Genomic DNA, 20,395 nt, shown 5'->3' with positions numbered 1-20,395 from the left:
CTGCTTTCAGAGAGTGTTGCTACTCTCTTCTGGGGAAACCCAACACAAGAGCAACCTGATCTCTAGACACAAATTCTCAATCAGATGATGGACACTAGCTTTCGCCCTGCCATCTATAAGAACTATTTGCTATGGCTGCCTAAGGCTTGGAGTATCAGAGGCGGGGTTCTTTTCCATTCCTATTTATCCACACTGAAGTCTAAAAACAGATTCCTGTATATACATATGTTTTTAAAGTGTAGATCAATCACAACCAAAAAAAAAAGTGGTGGGCGGGGAGAGAGGAGATTTTACTACAATCCGCCTGTCCTTTGAATTCTCTCCAAGAGAGCCAATGGCCAGCTTGCCATCCTCAGTGCGACCCATGAAACAACCCCAGGTTGCAGATGAATTTTTCCTTCCCTCCCTCTGTGAGTGTGTGTGGAAGAGAGAATGGCTTGGCTCCTAGGAGAACACTGTGAGTCATGCAGGCCCTGTCTCAGGAATAACCATTCTATAAAGACACATCTCTGTTCATTTGGAGTATCTTCCCTAAATGTACCTCTCTCCCTTCTCAAACACGATCTCTCATCTGTCCAAAAGGCGACCTCCCCGCACAGTTCCCCAAATAATGTCAAATAACTCATGAATGAAAATGCCTGGAGTAAGAAACATTACACAAACATGCAATAACCAGATTGCGACGGGTAAATATTATGTCTGGGAAGACACCCACAGCGAGAACATGATGGAGGAATTTCATTTTACGAAAGCATTGGGGAAAGGTACTATTTTAAAAGTGGGCAAGATGAAAGTTGTCAGGGAGGTCAATATAAACCGGGATCCACCAAGAGAAGCAGTCCTGTCACCATGGACCAGGGCACACACGGTCTCCCGGGGCGGGTTGTGCAGCTCTGTAGCCAGGGGCCCGGGACATCACCAGACAAGAGGCTGCCCTCTTGGTGACAACATGGGCTCTTTTCCTTTGCAAGGAACCACAGGCATGCACACCTGACAGCCTTTTAAAGGTCTGAGCCAGCAGCTTGAATGGGATCCACACTACAAAAAAGACAAACCAGGTCCTGGCTATAATAAAAACAGATGCTACCCAGACAGCACGGGGGACAAGAAGAATGTCTACCTCACCTTTATTGGTGCATTTTCCAGTTAACTACAATGTGCAGCACAGAACTAGGCTGACCCTCCAGGGTCAAGGTGAAGTTTCAGGTGCACAGATTCTTGGCTTGGTGGGGGGTAGGAGGGATCTGGATCCCTGGAAGGTCTGTAAGTAAGCTTCAGAGGCCCTGAACACTTAAATTGTACATGACACTGTGTATGTAAGAACACCTGTGTATTTTATTTTCCCCTTGGGAGAAGGCTTCCAAAGGATTCTCAAAATAATCTGTGATGTTCCCAAAAGATCAAAAGTCACATTCTCAGAAAAATTAGAAGGATTTGCAGCAGATTCTTGCCCCTTGTTTATGGCGTGGTTGATGATACGGTCTGGTGGATTTCCTCTTTGGTCTAAAATGAATTAACTAAAGTCATGTTCCTCGATTGATCAACTCTTTACTGACTGATTAAGGAGTTGGATGGGGCCAGAAGCATTCATAGATTTCACTGCTATAGTTTCTTAAATGTTTCCCAGCCGCAGCCATGATGCACTCTCTTATAACTGAAAAGATCTGTAGCACCTGCCTTCACAGCAGAGGTAAACTGCTAATTAACTTCACCAGAGAATTCTTTTTGATCCTGAACTTCCATTTTCTGGAGGCAGGGAGAGTCCCAGAACGTGTGGTTAAGTGTGAGCGCTTCTGAACAACAACCTGTGCTCAGCAGAACCTGCCATCTCCCGGGAGCTGCTCTCTCTTCTCCCCTTGTAAAGGAACGGTCACTTTATATGGAGACACCAAATCCAAGAAAAGAAAACGCCAAGGGTCAGATACACCCTGAACAAGATTTAAACCTGACAAGGAGAAAAAGGAGCGAGGGAAGACAAGGAAGACGGTTCAGACTGCTGAAGCCTTCGCCAGCCGTTTCAGAGGACAGTGTTGTCAGGAGGGCCGTAAAAGCCGGACGGGCAGGTTTTCCCAGTTGTAGGCTGAACTTGAGGTTAGGAGCTGTGATCCTGGACATCCGCCAGGGCCCAGACAGATCAGTTTTGCAGAACAGAAAAACAAAACAAAACAAAAAAACAAACAAAAAAAACCCCAAAAAACCTTCCATGTCCAGCCTCTGGTAATTTCTCTGGGGCTTGACAATCCCCACGAACTGGTAGCTAGTAAAAGAAAAGTGAGTTTCTTTGTCTCCCCATCACTGGGAGCCGAGCTCCAGGCGCCTTGGTGAAGCCATCAGACCAGCGCCTGTGACAGAGTGTGAAAACTGCATGGAAATGTTCAAGGAGCCAACAGCCAGGGCCTCCTCGGCCACTGGGTGGTGTGTCGATGCCAATGACATGTTTACAGGCACATTTTCCAAAAACAGAAAATGAAATAGAAAACCATCTTAAGACCACTTAAAAAAAAGTGGAATGAAACTTTTAAAGCAAGAGATTCAGTGTGGAAGAAGATGGAGACTGATTGTTAAAAATTAGTGAGAATCATCTGCTCTCTTCATAATGGGAAGCAAATTACCAAAATGCAAAAACAAAAACAACACAAAAAACAAAACACAGACAACCTGGCAGGCTTTGATGTTGACACACTTGAAAGAGTAAAATCAGGTTGTAATGTACGACTATGGAGAGAAATTATGAAACAAACAGGGCCTTTAGACAGCTCATTTTTGTCCTGTGGTACTGACCAAAATATATATATGCATCACGAAGACCGATAATACACATGATAACCTTAACTGGGTCAGACGGTCAGCTAGGGTTTCTGTAGTTTGGATTCCTCAGTATCACTCGTGGGAAGCAGAGACTGTCCAGAACAGAGACTGTCCATTTATGGCGTTTCAATTAATTTTCTCATTCCAGGTTATCAGATGACAGCCCAGCCTTGGTTGTAGCTATTTTACTCTTTGGGGTTTATGCAAACTCAAGGGCACACTGGCACGAATCGGGCAGCCAAATGCAAACAATCCACACCTTGGGGAAACAGTTCACTGTTACCCAAGTAAACACAAGCACCTATTAGTCACCCACTCAAAACAGAAACAGCCAATGAGATGGGAGACCAGCCCCCAATGCCAGAAAAGGAAGCACACTGCTTTCAACATCCCATTCTTAATCGACACTGGGGTACTGGGCATCGCCAGGGAGCCACGGCGGAACTTCTTGTGGAAAAATGTCACTGGCGTTGGCCAGGAAACAGTTTCCAGAACTTCTGTAACCAAAACCTGACACACACACCGACAGAGAGGCATGCTATAATAATATTACTTTCTCTGGAAAGGCAACCCAGTGAGACCCCACTCTCAATCCTGAAGAGTGGATACCCACAAGAACCGAATGGAGATTGTTAGCCAGGCTGGTAGGCATGGACCAGGAGGTGGGGGCCTTGCCTTTTTATTGGCTCCTCACCCGCTCTGCCAGCTACTCATCCGAAGCCTTCAAGATGTTTTCTAAACACACATCTCTGAATCATAATGTAAATTCCATTTACTGAAAGGCAAGGACTTTTAATATAACAAGGGAACGCGTTTAATGACTTACACCTTTATATCTTATAGCATCTCCCATGCTTTCAATAAGTAGATATAATTTTCTTTGCATTACCCTATTATTAACATAGTCAGGACTATGAACATATATTTTCAATCACGTTATGTTTTTTTAAGTTTGCCTCACCCATGATTCTATTTTGAAAACACTCCAGACAGCTAGGATAGCAAAAACAATAGCCAAAAAAACCAACATGCTTCAACTAATCAAATTCTCTAAAAACACAGATTTTCTTATATTTTTGAATGCCTTTAAAAAGAGCAGTGATGACTCTTTCATTTAAATGTCCACTGGTGGTATTTTTATTTTTTCCAATACAAGAGTCATTTGCTGTTATTTGGGCATTTATCATGTCCTTTTTTACTATACTCAAAGTAACTTTAATTTGTAAGCTTATCCAATACTAAATTACAAAAATGAGATTTTCAAAACAAACTATCTTACCTCTTTCAATCAAACTTCTAGTACTTATCTCCATTTATAAAGTATGGTATGGATTCTTACAATGCAGAGAAAACATAATATTTAAAAATAATTGGAAACCAGAGGAGATAACTATGAGCCAAGAGCTTCTTTCTGCTCTAATCCTCTGATAATGGGCAAAAACACCACCACCACACACAGACTGTCCTAATACAGCAGTCTCTCTGAATAATCCAGTCTTTAATATCATTTGCATCTAAAGTGTTAAGTTGGCCCAACCCCTCCCCCCTAAATAATAATAAGACATTCAAATTGCACCTAAGAGGAAGGTCATATTGCTGTCAAACTGACCAAACCAGAATGGGGCTACCAACATTTCTTCTTAATTTTGATACCATAAAAAGGTAAACTTACTTGAAAGTGCATTTCTAATAATATGCTATATATTGCTTAAATTATGAGAAGTGGTCGTGTGAACCTCTGTCATAGAAAGCACATGGGTCCTAAGGTCAGGGCTTCCATTATATAGGATATATGGTTATTTTTCTGATAAATATCAAAGAGAGAATCCAGTTGTATAAGCCTAATTTCCATAATAGTAAGTTTTCTATCTTTATACTTTAGTAAAGAGCTAAGGGGTTTCCTTGAAATTCTGATTCCCAAGTCAGAAAGCAGTAATGTAAAGCTAGAGTCTGTTAAAAATATTAAATTTTAAATAAATATTTTTTTAAAAGCTTGATGTAGCAATAGTAAGCAGGAAGACTGTGTTTCTAGGAATCCCATCACGGAAACTTCTAGAGGTTTTGCTGTTTGGGTTGGTTGCCATGTAAACATTTTGTGTTTCAAGCTCAGTTTTGACAGATACCTACCTCGTCCACTCCGACCGACAAACCTGAGGTCATTGAATCTTGCGACTTGGTTTTTCATGGCTGCAGTAGCATTCCTCAGTTCGGCTGAGTAGTTTTCATCATTGCCGGCCATCACCGTGACCAGAGTACCGTCTGGAACGTCCCCCAGCGCCACCACCTACACACCAGTCAAGGGACAAATGTAAACATCAGGAATGTCATAAACTGGGATGTCATTTATGAAAGAACTGTTCTATAATGAAATGTACATTACAGGGGCCCTTGTTAGTGTGCAAAGGAAGGACAATCCTAAGTTAAGCAAAACAACAGAAAAGTTACTCACGGGAAGATTTAGTTTTAATTCCATTGTGCCTAGCTAAATATACATTTTCAAATCGTAAAACATTCACCTCAGAAAGCTACATAAGGTCACATAGCTCCTCAGGGGCAAGGCCGGGACCTGGCAAGGCTATGCCTTCTCATGAACACTCATCTCTTTTCAATTTTTATGTGTGAAACCAGAATGTCTAGTTTCCATAAGTTTACAACCTAAACCATCTTGCACTGGTCCAGCCCTCCAATGACACGCCTAAAAGGGCCCACTTTACTTTTAGGTGTCTAAACTTATTTGTGTTAAAATAAAATTTGATCGTTACAACTGGATGACTGACAATTCTCGAGTGACTGAAATTGTTCTTTTGCAGTTCATCTTTGAAACCCCCCTACTCACATCTATTATCTTGATTTTCACTAGCAGTGAATACTGGTATACAAGGGAAAAAAAGAAAAACAGCAATGTGTCCTTTGCTTCTGTGTTCCTGTGAATTCAGGAGGGGGGGGGGCTAAGTCACATTTTTGTATCTGTGAGTCCCAGAGATGTTAACTATGTCCTAACAGATGACTGAGTTTTCCTCCAACCTGGCTGATCTTGGAGAGGAATTTCTTCAATGTAATTGAACAGAAATGGATTTCCTATCAAGAATATTAAAAAACAAATTGGTAGATATATATTTTTGATACTTAGGGAATAATCAAGCAGTATTTCAAAGTAAAATGCCCTAAAGAGGTAGGCATAAAGGTGCTTTGTGAAGTAGTACCATTTCTTGATTATCACTTGACCCTTCTAGAAACAACTTTCTTGGTCCAGAGATTTATCATTAGCTACATTTCCATTCTTTTATTTTAGTTTTTCAAGTGATCACAGAATTTTCAAATCAAAATGCCCCAAGTTTTCCTTGTTCTTGTCATTTCTGCTATTTCTTGTGGCACTTTCTCTGCCAGCAGTGAAATCTGAGTTACTCATTTCAATTATATAATACCTACACAGTTTGGTTTGGTCTTTGAGTCAGGATAGTAAAACATTCTACAGTGATCACCTCTTTGCCTGCTCTCCACCTCCCCGTTTTTACCTAATAACTGCCGCATAATGTGCTGGCTAAGACCTCTATCTTCAGGCATCCTTTTCTGTCTGTGAAGAAGGCTGCCGTCGGCTAACGTGTATGAAAGCAAAGCCACAGTTCTCAAAATGCCGACTTCGTGGCCTGCTTAGTCACCACCCCTTCCCCATGTCCTCCAGACGCCTGTCTATTGTTTTCATTCATCCCGACTCTTCAGACCTTGGCTTCCAAGGATCATGACGGAAAATGAAACAACTTGCTATGAGGGGTACACAGACACCAGGAACACCGGCTCTCACATAATAAGTAGGCCCTTTCCTCATCCGTTCATCCAATCTGCCCTGCCACACAAGGCCTGGCCTCTTATCTTTCCTTCCAATCCTTTCCACCCAATGGTTGGACGTACTTTCTTGAAAGGAGATTTTAAAAACACAGCTATTTATTCCCCAAGCACCCTCTAATTAGGTATTTAGTTCCCATTATAAGTGTGTTTGTTGCTGTTTAATTAAGAGCAGTAATAGGACAATTCTCTTTTGTTTCAAAAAAATATCACTGAAATAAATCTCCACAATCAGTTATTTAGGTACATCATTGGCACTTTTTTTTTTCTATGCCCATGAAATGTTGCTTACTTCATTCTGCCCTTAAAAAACTCAGTCTTTGAAAAATTTTTCCACTCTTTTTTTTCTCTACTATTTTCTGTTCCCTCTGTGAAATCAGCTCACAGTGTTGAAATGTCCCCCTTGAACACATATTTTTACTTCCTCATCTCCATCTCCCTGCAATGACCCAGCTTCTCAGTTTTAATTCAACATTCAGTTGAAGTACACAGGGACAGGATCAACCACATGGTTTTTAAACTGAACCACACACGGTTGGGACAGACCCTGTGAAGAGGTTAAAAAATAAACAGCTCTTTTGTTTTATAGTGACCGAAGCGTATTTCAAACCACCTTTCTCCTCTGGACTCAGGGGACACTGCTCCCTGCGTCTTGCTCACCTTTCCAAAACTACCCTCAGGAGGAATTGAGCAAGTTCGTGAGACCTTCACCAAGCAGAAACAAACATAGAACAAAATGACCACAGTGGCTAGGTAAGATTGTTGAGGTTGGAATTTGAGATTTAAAAATATTAGGAGTTTAACTCCTACCTCTGGTTTTTTGTTTTTGTTTTTTTAAATTCAGCAGAAATCAAAGATAGGTGGGTGCTCAAAGATCATTTACTTGGCCTTTTATTGATCTTAGAGGGATTTTTTTAAAAATTTATTTCATGTGGGGAAAGAGGAGAATATTAAGTCCAGGAAAATTATATTAATTTAGGTAATGTATATCATCTAATGATTAACAAGCACATTTAGACTAGGAAAATTTTTTTTAAAATTTAAAACATACCTGTGTGCTAATTTGAAAGATTTTATCATTGGTAAGCAATATAAAGAGAATTAAAAAAAATTTATTTTAAACAGAAAAACAGAGCAACTGGAATGAAAAGCTATAAACAATAGGTGAGGAAACACAAACATTTTCATTTTAGCACAGACCAAACAGGCAAGAAGGGACTTGTTGGCCAAAGGGTATCTCATATTTTGTTTTACTTCTCTGTTTTCAAAGTATCAGGAAGTTGGGCAAAATATCAACCCTCCTATACTGGGAGCTACCCACACTGCTCTTGGCTAGCCTGTTCACAGTTCAAACTGGCATTTAAACCAACTCTAATTAGGCTGAAATTACAGCTACAATTCATTTATTTCCAATCCCTTAATTTTCCAGTGTTTCAAAGAAAGCTATGAAGTGGAACCTAGAATTCAGCCGAGATGACATTTCATGCAAAGCTCAGGACTGCGATCTTACCGACAGAAACATGACATTTCTTTCTTAGGAAAAGAATATTAGTATCAGCATCCAAGGTTCTGAACTTGCTGAAGGCATGTTTATCCTGTGCCTTTGGATTCTGGTGTACCAGAGCCTAAACAAACTGTACTATTACCATGTTACAAAACAAACCCTAAACCTTCCAAACAGCTTTTTATGCTCCTTCTGTAACTAATGGGTAATGTAGCGAATTGAAGATTTTCTCAATAGTCAAATACACATTTCTACTGCCCTAAAATATAAGTGTTCCATGAGTGAGGGGGACACTTCTGAGGTCCAGGATAAGCAATTAGGATGATTTTCGTCTGTTTTAAGGAAAATCCATAATCTTAATCTCCCTTTAGTTTCAAAGATTAAAGCAGAGGATTTACATATAGAATTTCAGAAGACTCTGAAAGAATAACTTAACTGCTCTTTTCATCAATAGCATCAGACTTTATCATTGCTTCCCATTTTTCCTCTTTATTACAGGGAATGTAATAATTCTTTACTGATTAACTTCTTAGAGAGATTGTCTGAGGCTTATTTGAAATCTAAATTTTAAAGTAGTAATTTCTGTAGAAACTGCCTGGGAGGTGGGTGAGTGGCGCAGAGTGGAGCCAGGGACAGTGAGTGAACCTGGATGCAGTCCCGTTTGAAGTTCAGCTTACTTTTATATCTACGCTCTGCATTTCTGCCCTCCTGAAAATTTCATCTGTTCTTTCAGTTATGTTGTGAGCAGGTTTCCTTCAGGAAGAGGCTTCCCTTTGTGGGGACCGAAGTGATGACAGATATGAATCAAGTGGTCTGATTTCTCTGCTGTCCCTTCCCTTTCCTCTAAATGTTCTCAAGATCCACTGAAACTTTTTTTCCAAGGGCTCTATACCTTTATCATTTAGTAGCCTACAAACCATCACTCAGTAAAACAAATTACATTTTTTAAAAAGAGCAAATAGTCAAAAGTCATTTTTAAAAGGAAACCTCTACGGTTATTAAAGTTTCTGCTAAAAAACAAAACAAAAAACAAAAAAAACCCAAAAAAACCACAACCAACAAAACCCCAAAACCTCCCTGATGTTTCATAAAAGCAATTTATATGATTTTTTCCCATTCTTTCAGAAGAAAAAAAATGTTTTCATGTGGTGGCTTGAGAAACTACATCACTTCAAGTCCGGGAGATTCTTTACTCATCGCTTAGTGTTCTAGGTGGGGGATTCCTGGCAGAGGAGTGGAGATTCAGAGGTGATCCTGATTTGCCACAAGGGAAGCCACAGAACCCTAAGTGTGTCAAGGACAACTGAGTTTAAATTACCCTTTTTCTGATTATTGGCCTGTCATCTTCCAACTGCTCTTATCTGAAACTGACCCCAGGGCCCAAGGCTGTCAGGTCCCCTCTCACAAGTGGCCTCAGTACTTTCTGGAGAAGAGTCTCTTTAGGTAAAAGGATTACAATGATTAAAATTGAAATGGGCTCCAAAGCAGATCTACATAAATGGAGAAAGAGCCCAGGAAGAGTCCAGGAGCCAGTCCACCTTATCTTCACTTTCAACCCCCTCAAATACTCTTGTTTTCAGAAAACAGAGGAATAGGCGGTAATTCAAGAGACACCGCCAACTATACATTTTGTTTTGTTTTAGGAATTACAATTGAAGTTTTAAAAATAAAGAACTCTGACAGTACTTTTAAAAAGAATGAACATTATTCCTTGTAACTAGATCAAGATCTCATCCAGGCCTGGAACCATAAACAAACAAAAACATATTAAATTGATCTCCCCTTAAAGGGGACAATTATTTAACCAGATTTGTTAAAAAAAAAAAAAAGAAAAAAAAAGAGTAGCCAATCTTTACAGTTTTTTTTCCACCTGCCTGCCTTAGCCCTTTAAATGAACAGGAAGTGACTGTACTGATTGTACTAAGAAGCTGACCCTTCTTAAACCCACCCAAGGCAGAAGAACGGAATCCCCATGGCTGAATTTAAATTCCTGCTGTTCGCTGCCAGAGTGGTGGAGTGGTTGTTTAAAAACTCCCGGGGTTGTTTATATATTCCCGTTGAAGGCCAAGGTTTTTAAAAGCAGCTCACGGCGAGGGCAAGATCAGGGGTTTGAGCTGCTCAGCTGAAGTTCCCTGGTCTCGCCACCCAGCCCTCAAACAGACGTGGGCGGATTAGACCCCCGGATCCAGAAATACAGCCTGGCCACCTTTCGCTGCCCCGGGGCAGGGCTTAATCTAGGTGAGCCAGCGATGGCGATAACGTTCAGAAGGGTTCCAGGAAAAGAAACTGGATTCGCTACTTGCGGCTTCTGGCAGGGAACAGACTAGAGGCTTGCAAAAACTTCAAAAACTTTTGCAAACTCAACTACGCCCGCAGTGGACTTGCGATACGCTACCAGGGTGTTAAAGAGGGGGTGAGGTGGGGAGCCCTGACAGTTCTCCCTGTCAGTATATTTTCACGGACTCCAAGGTATGAAAAGTACCTCTATTTCTCCAAGCTCCACGGAAAGGAGGCAGAATGGTTTGGGTGTGAAGCCAGCAATGGGGAGAGAAGGCTGGGAGCAGTCAGCCGTGTCACTGCTGGGTTATAACTTTTTCTACTTTGTATCAAAGCTAAAGACCCCTGTTAGGGAGGTCCCGACAGGCCCACTGTGGACGTCTTCGGGGGCATCCCAATTTTTTGTAGTCCTCCCGGGAGGCAGCCCGGGTGGTTCGAGGCGGGTCCCTTCGAGGGTCGCCACGGCAACGCAGCATCTCCTTAGATGTCTCGTGCGAGCGCTCGGGGATGGACTAGGGGCCGGACCCGCCCGCCTGGCCGCTGGCCTGCCAGATCTACCCGGCCTTCGCCGGCCTCCGCCAGCCTCCGCCCGTCCTCCCGCCACCCGCTCTGGGCTGAGTACCTTAAAAGCGATGGGCAGGGTCTTGTTGCAGCGCCAGTGCGTGGGCAGCACGGAGCAGAGGAAGTTGGGGCTGTCGGTGCGCACCAGCTCGCCTGGGTGGTCGGCTAGCACCTCCACCATGCTGCGGTCGCCGCTCCTCAGCTTGCCGGCTAGGGCGGCGCTGGCGTCCGGGGCGCCCAGCGGCAGCGCCTCGCTCATCTTGCCCGGGCTCAGCGCGGTGGAAGGCGGCGTGAAGCGGCGGCTCGTGCTGGCATCTACGGGGATACGCATCACAACAAGCCGATTGAGTTAGGACCCTGCAAACAGCTCCTACCAGAGGATGACAGGGGCGCGTATCTTCAGCAAGCAGCTCCGGGGAGACCAACATACAAATTCAGGGACCTTTATTGCTGCGGGAGTTTGAGGGAGGGGGCTGATTTAAGTTACTAACTGTCCAGGAAGAGGAAAGTTCTAGTTATGCCGATGGGCCTCAGACCCGGGCAGGGCTCCCAGCATCCGGCCACTTAGTGCTTTAAAAAGTGGGCGACCAGAATCCAAAACCAAGTGCCAAGGGAGACTATCTCCTTCTGAGTCTTGCTTCGAGAGTTGAAGTTCAGTCTTTGGCTGTTACAAAAGTTTCGGGAGGCAAAATTCCCATACACTTCCTAAAATATTTATGCGGAGAGAAAAAGGACCAGCAAACACATAATTTGGAAGCTCCAGTAGATAATTGCCTGTCAGTTTTTCCAGGTGACTTTTGTCTAAAGTCCCAACGCAACAGAAAATACAGGGTTGTCTTCCATTTACATTGCCACTTTTATCATGCAAAACTGGCTACAGTCCTCAAAAGCAAGAACTGCGACTTCCAAAGGTCGTGCTTTTAATGTATGTGCATATATATACATATAAATATATATACACATGCTCTACTTCATAAAATATTTACAGTACAATCTGTAGAGAATTTAAACACAACAGAAATCCATTAATGTTCGCTGCAGATTTTTTTTTTTAAGTAGCCTTGAAAATCAGCTTCAGTAGTTGGAGAAGAGCTGGGCTAGAAATACTTGTCATGGTCTCTCAATAAGTTCTGGCAAAATGCTCAGTTAAAAAAAAATTCAGCTTTTCAAAGAAAAGCTAATCATAAAAAAAAGTCCAAGTTGATGGTACAGCTCTCCACATCTAAGAACTTGGGTTTGGAGATGTTGGTTGAGTTTGTGGCTGATTCTGTGGTTTGGTGGGAGTTGAACAGCAGCCGAGTCACACGCACGCAGACACGCACTCTTCCGAAGCCAGCCAGTGTCTACATGTACTCCGTGAGTCAGCCCAGACTTGGGCAGTTAGAGAGACGATCTTCCTTCGGTGTCGCCCCAGCACTGGCCGGTTAACTGCGGGGACGCGCCAATACCCACGGTCACTGTGTAACCGCAGCAGGTGGAGCGGGCCTTCGAGGAGGCACCGCAGTGCAGATCGGAACAGACGGGGCCGCTCGAGTTACCCACGCACACTCTCCCACGCACAATGCCACGCACAGGGAACTTAGCGGCTCGCCTCGAAGCACAGCGCACTTTCTCCTGCAGTTGTCAAAGGAAACAACCGGGGAAAAGTTCACAGCCAGGAAAGTAGTTAACCCATCCAGCCAAGAAACCGTTCATTCAAAAGTGAAAAAAGAAAGAGGGAGTAAGTCGAAGCTCCAACGCAGGTCAAGAAGTAGCAAGGGTTGACGTTCTTCTAGCGTCCCCAGGAGCCCCGGGAAGAGGTGCCTGCCGGCGCAGGGCCGGGCAGCGTGGTGCCCTGGCTGGGTCCGGCCGCGGGGCGCCCGTCCCGCCTGCGCCCGCTGGCTCTATGAATGAGAGTGCCTGGAAATGAACGTGCTTTTACTGTAAACCCGGCCCGAGGAATTCCATTCCCTCAGCTCGTTTGCATAGGGGCGGCCGTGGGCCAATCACAGGCCTTTCCGGTATCAACCAGGGCGCGGCTCCCGCCGCAGGCTCCTGGATTTGGCCCGCGCGCCCCCGCCGCCGCCGCCGCCGCGCGCTACTGTACGCAGCCGGGGTAGAGAATCAGCGGCCGCCGCGGTCATCCCGCGCTCCCCGCATCCAGGCACACATAAGCACAGGCTCACACGCGCCCCGAGGCCCCGCCCCATTGCAGACCACAGCCCCAAGGCTTTGCACATCCGCGCGGTTGCGCGGCGGTGGTCCCCAGGGCTGCAGTGGTGGCGCCCGTGGCGGCCGCGGTCCGGGAACTAAGGAGGTGGTTGGAGGAAGAGACCAGCAGGCTGGGAGGACTCTGGCTGCCAGCTGCACCCGGAGCGGCCCAGCCCGGAGACTAGCAAGAGGGAGACGCCCTGCGCACCCTGGAGATGCAGCGGCCTCCGCGAGGCTCCCGGGACCGGAGCCCCGGGGCGGCACCATTTTCTACGCGGGCGCCCACGGCCGAGCCTCCACTTCCCCAGCGTGGGTGCGATTCGAGAAGGAGGGGACCGAAAGGCCTGGCCGGAGAGCGGCTCCGCGCGGCCCCAGAGCCCGATTGGCAGCGGCAGCGGAGTGGCGCTGATTCATTTAATGAGGCCAGACGGTTTTCGGTCTCCACAACATGGTTTTGTATTTTTAGTTTTCTCTCTTGGCTTGTTTTAATTGGTGTTTTCGCCGCGTCTGGGCTGCGGTTCAATTACGCAGCGCTCCTCACTCCGGTTGAGTAGGCTTAGCGGAGAGCAGAGGGGTTTCCCAGTCAGAAAAGATCCCAAAGAATTTGGGATTGGAAAGAAAGTTGAAAGTATCCTCTGGGCTCGCTCTCCTTTTTGGAGCGGTGGCTCTCCCTCCCGCGGCGCTAAAGCCTATTGCAAGACCCGGGTCGCCCGAGCCCCGCTACGACTCCCCGGAAACCGCCCGGCTCCTCTCCCCGCCCCTGCGCGCACGGCCCTGATGCGGAACCCACTCCGGCTTTGCGGGCGGGCGGGAACTTCCTCTGTGCCCGGCGCCGCGGGCATTTGCGCGTAACTTAGTGGGAACCGCCCCGGCATACTGCCCTCGGCACCGGGGGTCCTTCTCTCCACCGCGAGGTCCCTCACCTCTAGGTTGGGTGCTCAGACGGAGCCCCGTTCCCACCTGCCCACGGAGGCGTCAACTTCAACTCAACTTCAGCTCCCTCGAGAGGGGGGTCCCTCACCCGCCCCCTCGGGCCCCTCCCTCCTGCCGCTTCTCCCTCGATTCCTCTCAGCGGACGCGCGGCTGGGGCTGCCGCCGTCCCGCACTCTCCTGGAGCTTTGCCAATGGTGCTGGCCTGATAGGGGCGGGGACCATGGTGGGCGCCCCGACTGCTTCCTGGGCCCCAACACTAGCGAGGCCAGGAGGGCTGTGGGAGACGTTCGGAGGACTTCGCGGCGGGCCACTCGCGGACGCCAGGGGGCAGCAGCCGCCCTCGCTCGCGGCCCCGGACGCCCGGCGGCCTCAGAGCTCAGGGGAACGCCCCCGACGGCGCCGGGTCCTGCAGGCTCTCCTTGCGGCCTTTAGGTCGCTCTTGTAAGAACTTCAATTTGGGGAGAACGACAGGAAACGACCAAGGGAGCTAGTCTGAGCGGCTGTGTTCCCTTCCTGCTGTCCCAGCGGCGGAGCTGGTGGCGCGGAAACCCTCGGGCTGTTCAGACAGGCCCGCGTCGTGGTCTCTGCGCGGAAACCCTTTGCCGGGACACCACAGCCTGCCAGCCCCAGGCAGTCAGTGCTTCGAGCGTTCCCGGCTTTCCGCGCTTCTCCTCAGGTGGGCTCGTACCCTTGCCCATCTCCGAAGACCAGGGACATTGGGAGAGGAACTGTCAGTACCCAGCTGCATTTTGTTTTCTGTCTGTCACTGGGGTCTCATAGAAAACGCCTTTGTATTTTTAAATGATTTTTGAAGAAGCCCCATTTCAGGTATAAAGCCCTCCTCCCCGAGGTCTACTGTCCACATGGGCCGAGTGATTCCAAATACTGCAGCCACCAAATCTGGATGCTGCCCCTTGTCCGGGTCGGCCGCTGCCATCTCCTGGGAGAGTGAAACTTGTCCAAACTCATACGCATTTCCCTCTGAGCTCACAAAGCGCTCCGGGGGCCGCTGCCTCCAAGTGCACCTTCAGGGACTCCGGAGGCGCGGGGTGCGGTCCCATAGTGCCGCGAAGGCAACAATAGGCTCCGACTGGGGGAAGAGAGCGGTTTGGGGTAACACGCTCATCGGAAAGGTCAGAGAGGGCTCTTCTGGGCTCAAGTGGTTTGAAACCCTAAACCCCGCGAGGGGCTGCGGGTCGGGCTCTCCGCGGCTGCCTCCCCGCGGGAGTCAAGTTCCCTTCCTTAGTAAGAAGAGAGGTTCAGCGATAGATGTTTCAAGTGGAACCTTTCAAGGGCAGCACCGTGGGCACTGCTTAGCTAGGAGCCTCAACTGATATAACCCAAATTCGATCGCAGAGGAGGACAAGAATAGCAAGGAAAGCTTTTGCTGATTTATTCTAAACCCGGCCGGGCTCTTGGGGTTCCCGGGATGTGAGCGGGCTACATCTGCAATGCACGGCGTAAACCCGAAAACCAGAAACAAACCTTTGCGTCCTCCTCCTCGAGGAACTAAAATGAATGGAAAGCAAACAGCATGGGACTCAACTCAGGGATACCGGGAACCCCTTAGTGTAAAGAGCTTTTTACGGAGCTAATAAAGTTCAGTAACATCGTGTACGAAATGAAGAACTTTCCACCAAGAGCGCCCATTTCAGCGGCAAATATAGAATTTCCCTCCTCGTTACTGCACTCCGAGTGTTCCCCCGGGATAATCCTGAAATTTACCTTTGTCACAATACAAAAAAACGAAAACAAAACAAAACAAAAAACAAAACAAAGTGATATGTTGGGTGGATGCATCATGACAGATTCATCCCAATTTGCTCCATGGGGGAAAATTTCGAAAAGGCTTATAACAGGAATGGAATGTAAGTTTTCACAGTGAATTTTAAAAGTGGTATTTGGCTAGTTGAAAATAATTTCCCCGGGAAAACAGTAACAGCTCATTGACGTTTTCCTTCAAATATGTAACTAAAGGTGGTCTCTGAAAATACCTAAATATTTTACATTTTTTTCATTTTCAAAGCTTTCTAAAGAATAAAAGATGCATAAAGTTGAGATTAGAATCTTAACCATTCTCTCAAAATCAAAATCGCCCCCTACAATGAGCAATATGTTTCTAAAAATCTAATATTTCTAAAACAATTATTTCTATTTTCAGGACCATTTAAATGAAAATAAAAATCAGAGAATGTAGTTTGCTTGTGGTTCTGAATCAAATTGCTGCAGCTGGTACTAATGTCACAGGAAGGACAACCTTCAGAAGAGGAGTAACTTAAATAACCTGCTCTCCACAGCACTCAGTTTCCAACACTGGAATTCAGTTAAACATTTTCCCCCTCTGGAGGGGCTTTGAGATTGTTTCCCTTTTGCAATCTAATTCCTTAGTTCTTCCACCACATCTTCCTCCATGTGGATGTTTCCATGGGAGACTGTGGTTGATGTGTGACTGTTTCACTCTAACTTCATAACCCAATTGTGCAGCTTGCAAGCAGCAAAACAGAAAATTTCAAAACTAAGTTTTGCAAATTTAGGGATGCTTATTAAACATTTTACCCGCATAAAAATTTTGTATTGCCACTTCCATAACAAAGACAATTAACAGGGTTATAACAGAAGCCAAGCTCTTTTATTTTATTTTTTCCTAGAGTCATCTAGAGTCATTTAATCACTGCAGAATGCACCTGTGATAAATGTGGCAGCACTGAGGTATCATTTAAGATTTCATTGGAACATTTTATATGGTTTGACATTTACAATATAGAGAACAGCTTTTAAGTATTTTTGAATCAGCAAAAGAAAAGCCTTAATTATTTGGTTAATTTATATCAAGTTATTTATAGGATACACAGGTTAAAATCATTATATGGACATATATATGTATGTACATATTTTATAAAAACATAATTGGAAATCCAACATACCGTGAACATCTCTAGGTGGATTCATTCCGTGTACACATTCTGAAAGAAAGGGGGAAAAATTGTATGAATGTACTGACAGCAAACACAAAATTTACCAGTAGTTGGTGAATTTCATTCTAGTTGCAGTATATGCAACTATAAAAACGAAATTCTCCCCCTAATGATTTTGTTAGCTTATCGTCTCTTACACTTTTTACCACTGGATATCTTTTTTTATAGCATGTTGTCCAGCTTTGGCACAAAAATAGCTTAAAACAGTAATTCAGCAAATAACAAATGAACTGTTATGGATGCACGTGATTTTATGTGCCTTCAACCAATGTTTTCCACTGCTGGCCGAGGCTGAGTCTGTTGTTTTTAGACTCACCTGTGATTTATTTACTAAACATTAGAAACACATTTGGGGGCTGCAGGAATGAATCAAACTGCAAGGTGAAATTAAGGAAACCTTATGCAAAAAACACTTAAAAATCTGTAATACAGCAGAGGCTAAATACAAGAAGTAAACATACAAGTTTTTTCAAGTGATGAAAGGGACAATTTGGAATACATCTTAGGAAAGGAACATACTGATAGATTACCTCTATGATCATGTACTTCCAATGATAGGACGTTTTAGAAATATTCCTTCCTTGTGTGCTTCCTTCTTTCCTCTTTGCTAGGAGGGCAGATTATTTGTACTGAAAGCTCTCATTCTTGAAATAACAGATATCAATTTAGTAGTGAAAATAATTGTCATCTGATAATCTCCAAATATGAATCACTTTACTATATACTGCTGCATGGACAGTGAAAGCTAACTCCATTAAGGAAAGTCATAGGAAACTGTTCCTCTTTCCCTTGAATATCTACATATAATGTTCTGAATTTGAAATTAACTCTGTCATCAGCTCTATATATTGATAATAGTTAGCATTCAGTAATGGATCAGGGAGGAAATGCCATTTTTCAAAGCCTTAGAATTTGAGCATTTCAAATACTGCAGACCTAAAGCTTTGAACTTCACAATATTAGTACAATATAGCTTAAAAAAATCTTTTAAAACTGAGGAGGTAATTATTTCAGATTTCCAGACGCTGTTTAAATAGGCAGGAGAACAAGACTTGCAGCTTCTTGATCTTATATTTTGCCAAAGCCAAAAAAAAAAAAAAACAACCCTAAAATAATAAGGGGTTCTGAAGGACTGGCCCATGATGAAAGATGAAAGGAATTAAATATGTATAGTCTCAAAGCAGCATCCTAAAAAAACCAAGGTTGTGGTTTACACGTACCTAAAATGACTCCATAAAGATTAAAAAAAGAAGAACAGGGCAGGAGAAGAATCATTTGCACTAATCATAAATGGTCAGGTGAAAAATTACAAATGTACCCTCAAGTTAGCAAGTTCAGTTTTAATAGGCAAGGTGTAAGGCGGGGATCCACACCAGTGAGACTGACCAGGCATCTGGATTTATGGCAAAGAGACCCAGCAGAACCAACCACCCTGGAAACTTTTTCACTGGGACCTTGAGAAGCCTTTCCAAGTCCAGGTCAGTTTGAGGATGAGAACTAGGATGGGCAGAGGGGAAAGGAAGTGTTTCCTCTGCACCTAATATTTCAGAGAAAAGCCAAGATTCATTTTTTAAACTTAAAACCAAAGGCAGAAGTGAGTAGATTCTGAAAGGTGTGCATGGTGTCTGTTGAGAGCTTTCTTAATTTGTCCTGTGTTAGTACTCTTGAAAACAGCGTACACCATTAAGCTGTTGGGGAGGAGGAGGGAACGGGAATGGGACAGGTGTCCCTAGGTGAGGCAGCCCCTGTGCAGATTTGAAGTGATTTGCCCACAGAGGTCTTAAAGGTGCTGGCAGCTGAACTGCGGAGAGGAGAGAGGTCTGTGTGCTCCTGACAGTGAGAGCTGCACCTGGCCAGCTTGTCCTGCAGCTCCCTCCCTGCCTCCCTCCCTGCCACCCTTCCTGTCTTTCTAAAGCACTCTCACTCTCATCCTCTCTCTTCTTGAATGCTACTCTATGCCAGGCAATGGCCAGAAGCCTTTATATACCTGTCTGATTGAATCTTTGAACAGCACCATTTCCATCCCTATCTTATAGAGGACTTGGAGAGTTTAGGAAACTTGACAGAATTGCTTCACTCTTGCTCTTTGCACATGCATACACATGCACACACACAGACATACACACGTACACATATGGGCCTGTGTGCATGGTGAGCTATGTTTTGTTTTGACCACAGCTATGTGTTTTTATGGGTGTCCTTTGTAGAGTTCTGAAAAAATAAAACTCTGATCTCATCTTTCACTTTTATCCTCCCCTGTCTTGTGATCCCCGTAGGAAAATATCCTTGAAATTCTTCACCTTGCAAATCTCAAATCTTCTGGAGTGTACATATACTGAAGTTATTTCTGGCACTCCACTGAGTTTGAGGAACAGGTCAAGATCCATTTGGCTGAGAGACTTTTGAATTCATAATAAATATAAAATGGCTTTCTCTTCTTTTCCTGCCTCCACTCTTTCCAAATGGCTTCTTGAGGACATTCCCAGATAGAAGTGTTTGGTTTTCCTCCCTTCAGCATTCCACTAATGCTTCCTCTGTGCTAGGCAGGGTACTGGGCTCATGGATAACCAAGATGAGTAAATGAGGAGAATGGAGTATCATGGACACACACATGTAGGGTCCTGGGTGGTGGTGGGAGGAGACCCAGGAGGAAGGGGGGCACAACCAGGTGGGCTCTGCAAAGACTTCCTTGCTAGTTGAGGTGATCCTTGGTTTAACTCGTGGAGGTTGGGTGTGTTTTTACCAGGTGGTTGGGAGAGTTGAAGGAAGGGCTTAGGGAGGTGGGGCAGAGCTGGAGGAGAACAACTCCGGGTAAAAGGATCAGCATGAGAAAGTTATGAACTTGTGAAACAGATCAGCCTGTCAGGTCTGGTGTGGTTGGAGCGTAGGTTTGGAACAGGCTGGGAGTGGCACTCACAAATGAAACTATGCTGGCAGACATGAACACATACAGGTCACACACAGCCGACACAACTTGAAGAAAAACTGGAACATCAACAGGAAGGCAATGGGTTCTACCAGAGCTGTGATATCTGGTAAATAGCTCACATGTATGTTAGGATAATAAGTCTGTCACAGGTGGGTAGGTGAGTCGAAGGGGACAGAGCTACTGCAGGAGCCAGACAAGCATCACGAGCATCTATTAAGGTGGCCCTATATGTGGTTCAGTGCCATCAATAGCAGGTAAGACTGGGAGAGGATGAGTGTGGAGAGAGGCATTAGGGTTCAGCTGGGATGTGCAGAACAGAACTGTAGGTGCATGTGGGACAGTCAGGAACTCAGGTCAGAGGGTTGGTGTAGTTGA

General features: G+C 45.0%; 1 protein-coding gene across 4 annotated transcripts in view; it reads right to left on the bottom strand.

Moving 5' to 3' along the window:
- The window catches only part of RUNX1 (RUNX family transcription factor 1), a 232,785-nt gene that overhangs the window by 77,295 nt on the left and 135,095 nt on the right, over positions 1-20,395 (bottom strand). For 3 of the 4 annotated variants that reach the window (XM_066370262.1, XM_066370259.1, XM_066370260.1), the window contains 3 exons: positions 17,041-17,079; positions 11,055-11,308; positions 4,936-5,092 (listed from right to left, as the gene is read on the bottom strand). In XM_066370262.1, coding sequence (XP_066226359.1) covers positions 4,936-5,092; positions 11,055-11,308; positions 17,041-17,079 — 450 coding nt within the window. Of the gene's footprint in view, positions 1-4,935; positions 5,093-11,054; positions 11,309-14,106; positions 14,193-17,040; positions 17,080-20,395 lie in introns of those variants that run through there. The other variant, XM_066370261.1, reaches the window with a different exon arrangement.

This window comes from Saccopteryx leptura, chromosome 2, assembly GCF_036850995.1.
Source record: "Saccopteryx leptura isolate mSacLep1 chromosome 2, mSacLep1_pri_phased_curated, whole genome shotgun sequence".
In the NCBI taxonomy this organism is placed as follows: Eukaryota; Metazoa; Chordata; class Mammalia; order Chiroptera; family Emballonuridae; genus Saccopteryx; species Saccopteryx leptura.
This window is presented reverse-complemented; position numbering and strand designations above follow the sequence as displayed.